At 39.8% G+C, this 12,571-nt stretch overlaps 1 protein-coding gene across 7 annotated transcripts in view; it reads left to right on the plus strand.

Moving 5' to 3' along the window:
- MAST2 (microtubule associated serine/threonine kinase 2) overlaps window positions 1-12,571 on the plus strand; it is a 217,343-nt gene that overhangs the window by 20,002 nt on the left and 184,770 nt on the right. For 5 of the 7 annotated variants that reach the window (XM_019628006.1, XM_019628000.1, XM_019627999.1 and 2 more), the window contains exons 2-3: window positions 6,421-6,568; window positions 11,621-11,763. The exons of the other annotated variants lie outside the window; for them this stretch is intronic. In XM_019628006.1, coding sequence (XP_019483551.1) covers window positions 11,713-11,763 — 51 coding nt within the window. In that variant the 5' untranslated portion in view covers window positions 6,421-6,568; window positions 11,621-11,712. The remainder of the gene's footprint in view (window positions 1-6,420; window positions 6,569-11,620; window positions 11,764-12,571) is intronic. 7 annotated transcript variants of the gene reach the window in all.

Consider the following 12,571-nt stretch of genomic DNA (forward strand, 5'->3'; position numbering starts at 1 on the left):
TCTTTTCATCTCCAGAACTTCTGTTTGGTTCTGTTTTATAATATCTTTTTATTGATATTCTTATTTTGTTCCTGCATTCCCTCCTCCCCTACCCCCCGATTTTCTTTCATTCTTTGTCTGTGTTTTGCTACTAAGTTCAGTGCTTTACTTTCTCAGGAATGGTTTCTGTTAATTTATTTTGATTCTTTGAATGGGCCATACTTTCATATTTCTTTTATGTCTTGTGCCTTTTTTATTGAAAAGTGGACATTTGAATATTGGTAGTGCTGGAAATCATCTTCTCCCCTTTCCCCAGGATTTGCAGTTATTTGATTGTTGAAGGCTATAGGTGACCATTTGTGTAGTGAGTTTCCTCAACCTTTATTTGCAGAAACTGTATTCTTTGCTGTATATGGTACTGAAGTCTCTGGGTTTTTTTTGTTTTTTTTTTTTTAAGCTGAGCCATCCTGCCACCTTTTGGCAGCTCAGTGGCTGCTCAGCTTGGGCCAGGAATAGAACTGCTGTTGCTCAGAGCTCAAACTCTTGAGCAAGCTCTTAACCAACTGAGCCACTCGGCAAGCCCTGAAGTCTCTGTTTCTTAGCTTCTATTTTGACAGAGATTTCCTTGATCTCCAGGAGCTAAACAAACAAACAAACAAACCTCCTAGTCTTTGCAGATTGACTTTGTGCTGGGGCCTTTCATCAACCCTTAGCCAGGAAGCCTGTTCTGAACCTAGGGAATCAGCCTGAGATATCAGTTTTTTCAGGTATTTGTTGAGCATGCATTTTGCTTTGGGCTTTAGAAATCACCCTATATACACTGGTGTTTTTGATTGCCCTAATTTCCCACAGTAACTCTCCCCTTTTCCTCCCAGACCTCAGGCAGTCTATTGTATGTTTCATTTGTAATCTTTTGCCCAGGTGGCTGTGGGTGTATGAATCACTTTACAGTGTTTTGGAGCAATGCCTGCTGCTTTTCCATCTTGAACAGATTCCGAGATAGGCACAATACAGAAGAGTGCCTTGCATTAGTCCTTCAGACAGTTCCCATACAAATTAAAACAGACAAAAACAATAATTTGCAAATAAGGGTCTGTTATGCTCCTTCCAGAACCAAGGACCAGGGCCTCACATTGACAACACTGGCTGATGTCTTCAAGATGGCCTCCACATCACAGAGTGGGTGGGGCAAGGGCAAGTAAAAATGCTACAAAGCTTTCCTATTATTTTTAAGTTGATTTCTTGATTCAGTATTCTTTTTTTTTTTTAAAGATTTTATTGGGGAATTGGGGGAGGGGAACAACGCTGGGGAGTCAGGGAAAAGGGAACAGATAAGTTGCTGTCCTTTTGTTCTTCAGTCTAGTTGTGGAGGACGTCACTTCACTGGCCCATGTTGGTATTATCATTGCGTTCTTCCCGGGTGAGGCAGATTGATCGCCTGCCTTTGGATGGCCGCTCACGGTAGCTCTTGGCAGCTCACACCGGCTGCCAGCTGCTCACGCTGGCTACCAGCCACACACGGTAGCTTATGGCAGCCCACTGCAGCAGGGGCTCACGGCAGCCCAGTTCCAGGTCGAGCTGTTGTTCACCGTCTTAGCTGTAGAGGGCAGTGTCACTGGCCCGCATGTGGGATCCGAACCGGGGTCCTGCTGCTCAGAGCTGGCATCCCAAGCCAACTCTTAACCAACACGCCACACGTTTGGCCCTTGATTCAGTATTCTCTTGGTTGCTGTAAAATTTCGACTGTTTTCTAGTGGTCTGACAAAAGTGGTTTCGACCATTTCTGCTTGTTTTTTCATGTTTCTGTGGGGGGCATGTTAGCTTGGAGCTGTGTACTCCACCATTTTGCTAATGTTACCTCTCATTTGATTTCAAATTTTGTTTCCCTAATGGTAAGTGATATTGAGGATGGTTTCATGTGTTCATTTGTCATATTTGCCTCTTCTTTGTTGAAGTGTCTGTTCAATCTTTTGCTTTTTTTTTGGTTTTAATAAAACTATTTACAAAAATAAGGCTGGATTTGGCCCATGGGCCACGGTGCTCATGTTTTTTATTGACTTGTTTGTTTTATTATGATTGAGTTGGGCAAGATCTTAAATATACTGAGTGCCAATTCTTTCTCAAATGTGTGTTTTGCAATTTTTTTGTTCATTTGTGATTTTTTTTCAACAGTATCCTTTGAAGAGTGGTAGTTTTTCAATTTGATGAAGTTCAGTTTATAAATTTGTTTTTAAACTTGTGCTTTGTGTCTTATCTAAGAACTCTGCCTAACTCAAAGTTACAAAAGTTTACTCTTATATTTTCCCCTGAAGTTGTACTTTTAGTTTTTATAGTTAGATTCATGATCCATTTAGAGTTAATTTTTGTATATGTTGTGTTTGATATTCTTGAGGTATGGGTCAATGTTAATTTTGTTTTTGCATGTGGATATCAAGCAAGGGCTTTTGATAGGTTTTAAGAGAATGGACTTTGATTAATCTGGCACCAAGGTTTCACTCTTGGCAAGGTAAGTCAGGAAGAATCTGCCACAGGGTATTCTCTTCACTGACTGGTTGCCAGCCATTTGGGATAACTCCTAATGAGAGTTAATGCAGGCTTTTAGCCTGATAGACAAGTTTTTAGTGTGTATACTCTTGTTTTCAGCTGTGAATCCTTCTCCTACTTTGAATCTTATCCTTAATAGCATAGTACAGTATAAGCACAGCACTAACCTTATGGGTAAAGTTGGCCTGAGATTTGCTTTGGTATTGTGGAGGAGGGCAGTGGTTCTGAGTCTACTAACCCTCCTTCTCTTGTGTTATTTTCATTTAGTAGTTCTAATTCTGGCATCTGAAGTACATTTACTCTAATATAGGAGGTAGCCCTCATGTAGTTGAAGAGAATTATTCATGTCTCCTTTGTTTTCTTCCTTGCAGGTTAAATGTTTATAGTTCCTCTAATAGTTATTGGAAAAGTACAGTAATTTGTAATTATGCTAATATTTATTATTGTCATAGCAGTGTTTTATTTGTAAACTTGTTTCTCCTTCTATATTCCTTGGCTCAATAAGCATACCACTCAAGTGAGAAACCTGGAAGTCATCCTAGGCGCCTTCCCCTCCTTAGGTTAACTCCCTAGTTTGCTTAGAAATCATTTGTTCATAAAAATGATAGAAACTAATTTGATCTAGTTGAAGCAGAAAGGAAGAGCTTATTATAAAGTGCACAGTGGTATCCTATTGAACCTGAAAACATGTAGTTTGGCTGGACCTTGTAAGTGACTAGAAGTGGGAACTAGAAAACTGCAAGAAGTTAGTATGGAAGTTAGTAAGGAAGTTCTACTTCCCATACTCTTTCTTTCTCCATCCGGTTATTTATGGTTCTTTTTTTTTTTTTTTAAAGATTTTTATTGGGGAATTGGGGGATAGGAACAGTGCTCTGGGGAATTGGGGAAAGGGGAACAGACAAGTTGCTTCCTTTTGTTCTTCAGTCTAGCTGTGGAGGACACCGCTTCACTGGTCCAAGTTGGCACCATCATTGCGCTCTTACCCGGCGAGGCAGATCAGTCGCCGGCTTCTGGACAGCCGCTCATAGTGGCTGCTGGCCGCTCACGCTGGCTGCTGATTACACACGGCAGCCCATGGCGGTTAACCCCCTGCAGCAGGGGCTGCAGCCTATGCCAATGCCAGCGACTCACTGCAGCCCAGCTCCAGGTCGAGCTGTTGTTCAGCAGCTCATCTGTAGAGGGCAGTGTCACTGGCCCTCACATGTGGGATCCGAACTGGGGCCCTCTGGCGTCCCAAGCCAGCTCCTAAATAATGCGCCACTCGGCCGGCCTTGGTTCGTTTTTATTTGCTTCATTCTCTTATCTTGGGTAAATGCAATAATGTTGTGCTATTTTAAAAAGTCCAGTCTAGTTGAGCAAAAGAAGCAAGACAGAGCAGTTCACACTGAGTGATTCATGTAAAGGTTTTCACGCTACATAATTTGTTTTGTTAGAAGCCTAGATAGTGATTATCCTGGAGGGAGGGACCTGGGATAGTGACTGGAAGGGAGCACAGGGGCTCTCTGGGGTGCTTGGTTATGTCTTTTTTTTTTTTATCTTGATGCTGGATACATGGATATATTTAACATGTGAAAATTCATTAAGTTATATGGTATGTGTACTTTTCTGAAATGAGCAATGAACTTCAGTAAAAGTTAAGACATCCTAGTTTAGGGCCGGCCGAGTGGCGCGATGGTTAAGAACTGGCTTGGGACGCCAGAGGGCCCCGGTTCGGATCCCACATATGAGGGCCAGTGACACTGCCCTCCACAGCTGAGATGCTGAACAACAGCTCAACCTGGAGCTGGGCTGCCGTGAGTCGCCCGCGATGGCGTAGGCTGCAGCCCCTGTGGCAGTGGGTTGCCATGGGCTACCGTATGTAGCCAGCAGCCAGTGTGAGTGGCCAGCAGCCGCAGTGAGTGGCCATCCAGAAGCCGGCAACTGATCTACCTTGCCCGGGAAGAGCGCAATGATGGTGCCAACTTGGGCCAGTGAAGCAACGTCCCCCACAACTAGACTGAAGATCAAACATCGACAGCAACTTGTCTGTTCCCCTTCCCCCAATTCCCCGGCGCTGTTCCCATCCCCCCAATTCCCCAATAAAAATCTTAAAAAAAAAAAAGAAAGACATCCTAGTTTAAAAGTTGAATTCCATATCTAATTTATATTGTCTTCCTCTTGCAGGGTTTTGACAGGAGAGACTTGGAATAAGAAGGGGCATGATCTGCTTTTATTTTTTCTCCTTCCATGTTCTGGCTTCTTTGGTATGTTAAGATAGGTAATAGGGAGCTTGAAAAGAATATAACTTTCTCTTTAATGAGTGCTATTTAGTCCTCTTTTGGTGGTTGTTCCTTTCTGACCAAGACTAATTATTCATGCATACAGTGTAGCAGGCATCCAGTCAAATGCTGGCTCTTTCATGTAGCTCATTTGTAAGTTATTTTTGGGATGGGACCTTTCCCTGTCCATATTGCCTTCATATAGGATATTACTTCAGCTTTATATCTTCCAAGGTCTTCTTATTTCCTTTTACTTATATTTTCTTGCTGGGGGTGTTGCCTGTATGAGTGGCCAGTTCTTTTTGGGGGGTTACTAGCCTTAGTGCCTGAACCCTGCTTCCATCCATGGTTTCTACTTGATGTATAGGTACTATTTCATCCTTGACACACCAAATAGTGGAAGTATAGGCTGTTCCCTTCTGCCTTCTTTTTTTGCATTAACTACTGCTTCCAATTCTCCTTTCTTCCTGCTTACACAGGAAGTGCCTAAATATCCCCTTTTTATCTTTTCATTCATTTACTACCAATTAAATTCTTTTTCCTTTTCTCAGTATTTTTCTTCATCAACTTCACTCTTCTCTTTAGGCTTGGATATTTGTAAATTCTGAATAGCAACCATCAACCAATATTAATACTTTCCCATGTTTGTGAACCCGCCAATCACAATGTATGACCTTAGAGGTTTTTTTTTAAATCTTTTCTTAAGGAAGTAGACATTTTTCCATTTTATTCCCCTGTGACTTTTAGTATTGTTACGGAACCAGTTATTTGAGTTTTGTTTTTCAAGTGGCTGGTAACATAGATTTCAGTTATTTCTCCTTATGTTTCTCATTTGTCTTTGTATTATCTGGATCAGTTTGATGTGCTACTTATTTATTGTAGTTTCCATTATGAAATATAAAAGATATGCCTCATGGGCCTTTTTTTCAAAATAGTTTCTCATTTAATGCTGTCAACTAGGTGGGTTTGCTTCCAAATGTCTGAATCTTGATATGTGGGACACTCCTTACTGAATGAGAAGGAAGCGGTGTTGGGATGGGGTGGGATGAGCTAGACTAAAGTAAAGGCAAATGGAAGGTACTGTCAGTGTTTGATATTGCCTGTTTTCTTCATCGTACTTTTATACTTTTTCATTGAGAGCGTGCTTAGCTCCTATTGTAGACATATAAAGAAAGCTCTAAGTTTTATTTTAGCATTAATTGAATGTTAGAGGTATTTCTATCTTTGTATAACAGGTAAGGGAAGGCTTGTTATTTATGAACTTTTGAAAACTAAAATATGCTTTTCTTTACTGAATGTAGGAAGAGTGTGGATAAAAGGAGAAATGTAAATAAATAAACATAACTAGATGTGTACTCATTATGAATACTACATCTTGTCAAAATGTCTTATTGTGACATCTTGAGAGCCTCCTCCCCTATTTAAACTTTGCATTTTATAATCAATGTCCCACATCCTTCATAGCATACCCAAACAGCTTTTACTAAGAAATATGTTTCTGGCTTTATGTATTGAGCAGGAAATATACAATGTTCGAACTTTTTAACTGTAATGAGTGTTATAGAGATGTTTAGTATAAAGGTCATACACTGTCACAAAAGACATTAAAGACTTATGTTTTATTTTTTTCTCTTTGAAGGATGTGATAACTGGACTTAGTCCCCTGCTCTTTAGGAAGCTCAGTAATCCTGACATATTTTCATCCACTGGAAAAGCTAAACTTCAACGACAACTTAGTCAGGATGACTGTAAGTTACGGAAAGGAAGCCTGGCCAGTTCTTTGTCAGGTAAATATTTAAATTTTTTTTTTTAAGATTTTATTGGGGAACTGGGGGGAGGGGAACAGCGTTGGGGAATCGGGGAAGGGGAACAGACAGGTAGACAAATTGCTGTTTTTGTTCTTCAGTCTAGTTGTGGAGGATGTCGCTTCATTGGCCCATGTTGGTATGATCATTGTGCTCTTCCCAGGTAGGGCAATCGGTCGCCGGTCATTGGTCGGCCGCTCACAGTGGCTCCCAGCAGCTTACACCGGCTGCCAGCCACTCACCCTGGCTGCCAACCACTCATGTAGCTCACGGCAGCCCCGCTGCAGCATATGCCATCTCCGGTAACTCACAGCAGCCCAGCTCCAGGTTGAGCTGTTGTTCATCGTCTTAGCTGTAGAGGGTGCTGCGTCACTGGCCCTAATGTGGGATCCAAACTGCAGCCCTACTGCTCAGAGCTGGTGCTCCCAAGCGAGCTCCCAACCAGCTGAGCCATTGGCCGGCCCTTAATTTTGTTTTTAAAGAAATATGGGACCGTGTTGTCAGTATTTAAAGGTGTACCAACTGAATTGGCATCTTGACAGCTTCTTCTCAGGTCGTAGTTTTGTATAGAACACTTGTGGCTAAGGCTGTCTCCCTTTCTTTACTACTTCTCATTGCATCTCTGAATGCTAACCTTCTGAACCTGCAAAAATTTCTTGGTTGACCACTATTGTGGGTTATTCCCTTTTAATCTGACTTTTGTTCTCTGCTTATTTGTGTAGACTTCATATCCTTTGCTTTTATTTCCCCATTTCGAAAACCCATTGCAGTTCCCATAGTGTCTCTCTACCTCCTCCATAGAAAAGTCTTAAAAAGTTCAAGGGGAAAAATTATTCACGGAAATCATGGTCCAAATAGAAAGCAATTAAAATGTGTCATAATTTAAAGCAATCAATAGAGTATGAAAAAAGAGAATCCATTTGACCTGTTTAAAATATTAGGTCAGTAGAGAAGAAAATATAATCCTACCATATTCCTTGGCCTAATATAAGCAGTTTTCATTTTCTTTTTGTCCCTTTTTAGGGCTATTTTCTTGGCTTTATCTTCTCACTCTTCTATTGAAATTTTTATTTTGTCAGACATGTATGTAATCATAAAGAGCCATTTCTTGTTTTTCCATAGCACTCTACTCTTATTTTAAGGATGTGTTTATCTGCCAATTCTCTACGAGTAGACAAATTTTTGATTTTTGGATTAAAACCTTTTTTTTTAAAGTTTTCTTTTGTTTCTGAATCAACTCTTTCTTTTGAGCACTTAACAATCAGAATTCTTTGCTTTGCTTTGGGCTGTTATATCCCTTCTATCCTTTGAGGTAGTGGCCTGGTACTGGCTGGTAGCCAGAGAATGTGGTTGTATTTGACTGTTCTGTTTATAGATTTTTTCGTTAATATAATTTCAGCCTGATGTCTAACTTTATGTCCTCTTAGGTATCTTGCATTTCTGAGTACTGAACTTACCTGAGATTTTGCAGTGTGATACCCCATTTAACTGCAACTTCCTCTGTGTTTATTATACCTTGTGCCTTTCTTTGTCCAGTTCTACTGGTTATGATTAACCTATCTGCTTTAGATTTTCCCAACAATAATTTGTTCATCCCTCATAGTCTCTAGCCTCCCCTCATAGGCTCTCATGCTCTCATTCTCTTTATAGCCTTTGTTTATTTATTTTACTTCTTCTCATTTTAATGGAGTTTCCCAGGACAGTCAGCCATCTTTAACTTGGAATATTTTATACAACAGTCCCTTGAATCACTGTAAGAATCTTAATTAGAATTTTAAAAGTTTTCTTTTTTTCTGAGTTATTTGTTTACAAAGGGCTGGTTGCTACATCTGTACATATTGTTCATCTGTTTTCTTGTTTGTTTTCTTCACATTTTTGGCGATCCTTGGTACTCTTCAAGCCCTGACTAGTATATGTCTAAATGGGTATCTTCCGAAGTTGTGTAAGCCTCTTGCTGCAGCAGACTCGTATTTTGAAGTGAGAGATATGATACTAGCCTTTGTATATGTATTGGGTTGTCGGAAAAGTCATGACGCATTTTTGCAACGAAAAACATAGAAAAAGTACATCATGACTTTTCTGACAATCCAATAAGTTAACAAGGATAGGTAAGTTAACAAGGTAGCTTTCCTTTAGAATATATAGATGAGGGGTAGGCAGATCATCTGGACAACTTGGCAACATTTGCAGAAGGAAGGAAAAAGGGTAGGCGGGCTCTACTCTGGGCTTATGAAAGTTTTTAGTAGAACACCATTACTTTTTGTATGTGTGTGCATGGAGGGTTTAATGGAAAGGCTTTTCAGTAAAGTATACATTTGAGAGCAGACTTGGAAGATAACTAGATTTTAAAATAATATTGCATGTTTTCAACTAAAAAAGTAAAATGTGCCAGTTATAAAAAATTTGAGTACAAGACATCTGGAATTACTAGGAGTGCGCTGCCATCTCCTAAGGGTAGCAGCTCCTAAAGTTCTTGGACTTAGGCCTGGGATTGGCAGATAAGATGCAGGACGCCCCGTTAAATTTGAGTTTAGATAAACAACGATTAATTTTTTAATATGAATGTATCCCATGCAATATCCTTTTTTATCTGAAATTCATATTTAACTGGCGTCTTGTACTTTTACCTCCTAATTCTGGCACTCTTGCTCAGGACCTCCTTACACTCTTAAAAGTTATAATTAAGACCCCAAAGTACTTTTGTTCATATGGATTATACCCATGGACATAGATGTATTAGGAGCTGAAACAGACATTTAAATTTAAAGACTAAGATGTCTCGATTCCCGGCCCGAGCTGAGCAGCCGCTGAGCTGCCAACAGGTGGCAGGATGGCTCAGCTTAAAAAAAAAATATAAAAAAATAAAAAAAATAAAGACTAAGATGTCAAGCACATGTTCATTAGCCCATGGGTGATGTCATCATACGTCCTGTAGCCTCTGAGCAGTGCCAGTAAGAGAATGAGTGGAAAAAGCAAATAATGGGCTTGGCATTGTTGGGAAACAGTTTGGGCCCCGAGGACCTCCTGAAAGGATCTTGGGACCTCCCTGGACCACATTTGAGAGCAACTGGCCTAGGACATGCTCATTATGAAAAGCTGGCTCTCCTCTATTAATGTCTAGTCAGTACAGGCCTCACTAGGAAAAGGAGGCTCCCCTCAGCCTCATTTGGTAGAGTGGTGGGTGCATACCTGTCTTCACCATTCTGGGATTTTTGGACTCGATGTCCTTGGAAAGAGCTTGATGAATGTGTTAGTGGTGTGCATCGGGGTGGGGGTGGGAGTGGGGTGGGGTGGGGTTGGGAAATGTACCAAATGCCTATGATATCACAAAATCTCATTTAGTGCTTTTGACAACACTGGAAGGAGGTGTTATTATCCCTATTCTACTGTTAACTGATGCTCAATGGACAGACCATGATTTAGACTGTCTGCCAATGTGGTAGCTGCTCTTTGTATCATATCCAGACAGGCCTTCAGAGTAGCCCTGGGGCCTGATGGCTCAGTCATCCTCCATCTGGTTTCCCCAATAGTAAAACAAAATAATATTAACTACTTTGTAGGGTTGTTCTGGGGGAAGGAAGGGGGGAATTTTTTTTTTAGTATGAAAACATGCAGCATATCCAAGTGAAAAGTCCTTCTTCATCTTTACTTATTCTTCGGTCTCTCTCCCTCCAAACCACTTATATGTACACCATTATATTTAAATATATATTTAAAAATTTATATAAATATACACAAATTTTTTATTTTAAAAATAAAAAATGGGATCATATACTACATACTTCCTTTCTGCTTTTTTCATTCAACAGGAATTGTTGAACATTTTTCTCTTGAGTACTTGTTGAGCTGCCCCAATATTTTTAATGGGTTCAGTATTTCATTGTCTGTTGATATTATAATTTCTTTAACTTGTGATGAACATTTATTTCCAATTTATTATGGTGAGCATCAATAAGGTGAACATTCTGGTCTATTTTTTTTTCTTTATACTACATTCCTACAAGTGGAATGCTGGGTCCAAACATATGCAAATTAAAATTTTCATAAGTTTTGCTAAATTGACCTTCAAATACGGTAAGTTGCATCACATTTTGATTTCAGTAAGAGGGTATGTAGTAGCAAAACCAAAACCAAAACATTTTTTTGCTTATACCTTTATTACAGTGGTTATTTCCATGACGAATAGGATTTCACCAGGAAGAGATTGCCAGGGTGTTCAAGTGAATTGGGTGAACAAGATAAAGCCAGGTGAAAGTGCAGGGCATGATACTGAAGTTTAGTGAGTGACTGGGTGTGGAGAAGTGGCAGGAGATGAGGCCAGGAAGATTATCTGGATTTATGGAGGATCCTTTTAATATTATAAAAGTTTGGCTTAACTCTGTTTTCAAAACAGTAGGGAGTCATCAGAAGTTTTTAAGGAAGGTAACAACATGATCACATTTGTTTTGTTTAGATCACTAGTAGCAATGTGAAGAATGGTGTGAAGGAAGTGGCTGAAATGGGACTTGCACCTCAGTTAGAAAGTCATTGCAATTCTACAAACTCAGTCTTTACAAGTAACTTTCTTGTAGTCTGTCAGTGGGACTAAGGCTTTCAGTCCTGGCCTGAACACATGAAGTCTTGTGAGAGCAGTATATGCGTAGATTCAGTGTTTGTCTTTCGGAAACTTAAGGGCCAAACATGTCCAGGAGAATCTGTCAGCTCCACTCATGTTACATTGAGTTGGTGAGAAACTAAGGAGGATGGAAGAGACGGGAAAACTCCTAGCCTGCTAGGTCAGGTGTTAGGGTCAGTGGCTGGCATGGTGGTGGATATTACAGAGAATTTTAAATAGTTCAGTTCAGTATTCCACTTGGAATTCTCACCACCACCAAGACAGTTGGAATTTTTAAAAGGTTACAAATTCTAAAATGGATATGGAGGAGCTTCACTTTGTTTTGGATCAATATACTTTTATCCACTTGATATCAGTGTATTTTTTCATTCACTAATTAATAAATAATGACCAGCATTTTCGAAACCTTGTGTTTGAAGGTAAGCAACTGCTCCCCTTGTCCAGCAGTGTGCACGGCAGTGTGGCGCAGGTGGCGTGGCCATCCTCAGGAGAAGCATCAAACCTTGTTCGAATGAGGAACCAGTCCCTGGGACAGTCGGCACCTTCTCTTACTGCTGGCTTGGTAAGTGTTAGTAAAGATGGTCCCTTGCTCTAGGAACAAATCCTTAATTGTCATTTGTCATTGCCACATCTATTATTTTCCTTTTTAGGACCTGGATAGTTTAATTTCTCAAAATAAAGTATAGAAAAAGAATAAAATTCAATTGAATATATTCTGATTGCTCTCATGTTGTCAGTGGTACTGATTATATAGTGAGGATTATGAAAAGGATTCAGTACGATTGTAACTTTAATGAATAAATTTCCTGGGAAAGAACTTTCTTAGAGAAATGATTCTAAATCTTGTGAAGTGTTGCTTCTGTGTACAGCTCTGTGGTATACATATTTAGTATATGAGGATAGGGAACATGTTTTGCACATAGTGGGCATTTCAGTATATATTGGATGAAAAAACAAGCCTTTTCTTTGTCTAGGTTTGTATGATAAACAGGACCTAACAAAGGGTAAACTGTGTAATCTGGGCAGGTTGTTTTCTGCCTGTGACTACATCTTGTACCCTTTTACCCTCAGTGGTCCTGCCTCTTTATTTAAGGCAACCATTGACTTGCTGCTAATGTCACACTCTTCCTCCTTTCATAGAACAAAGCACACTAGTAATTTGTAGGGTACAATAACAGAAACTTGTTCCCATTAAAATATAATCTCATATACTGTTTGGGATTATAAGTCTTTTGGGTTGTCATATATGGAGTAGAAAGCTTTGTTCATTTGTGCATTCGGGGAAGTGGGTTAACAAGGGAAGACGTCTTCTTATGACAGGTGGGAAGTTAATTTTTGGACCAAAAGATTTCTTTTCTTTTTTTTTTTTT

This window comes from Hipposideros armiger, unplaced genomic scaffold, assembly GCF_001890085.2.
Source record: "Hipposideros armiger isolate ML-2016 unplaced genomic scaffold, ASM189008v1 scaffold_743, whole genome shotgun sequence".
NCBI classification, from domain to species: domain Eukaryota; kingdom Metazoa; phylum Chordata; class Mammalia; order Chiroptera; family Hipposideridae; genus Hipposideros; species Hipposideros armiger.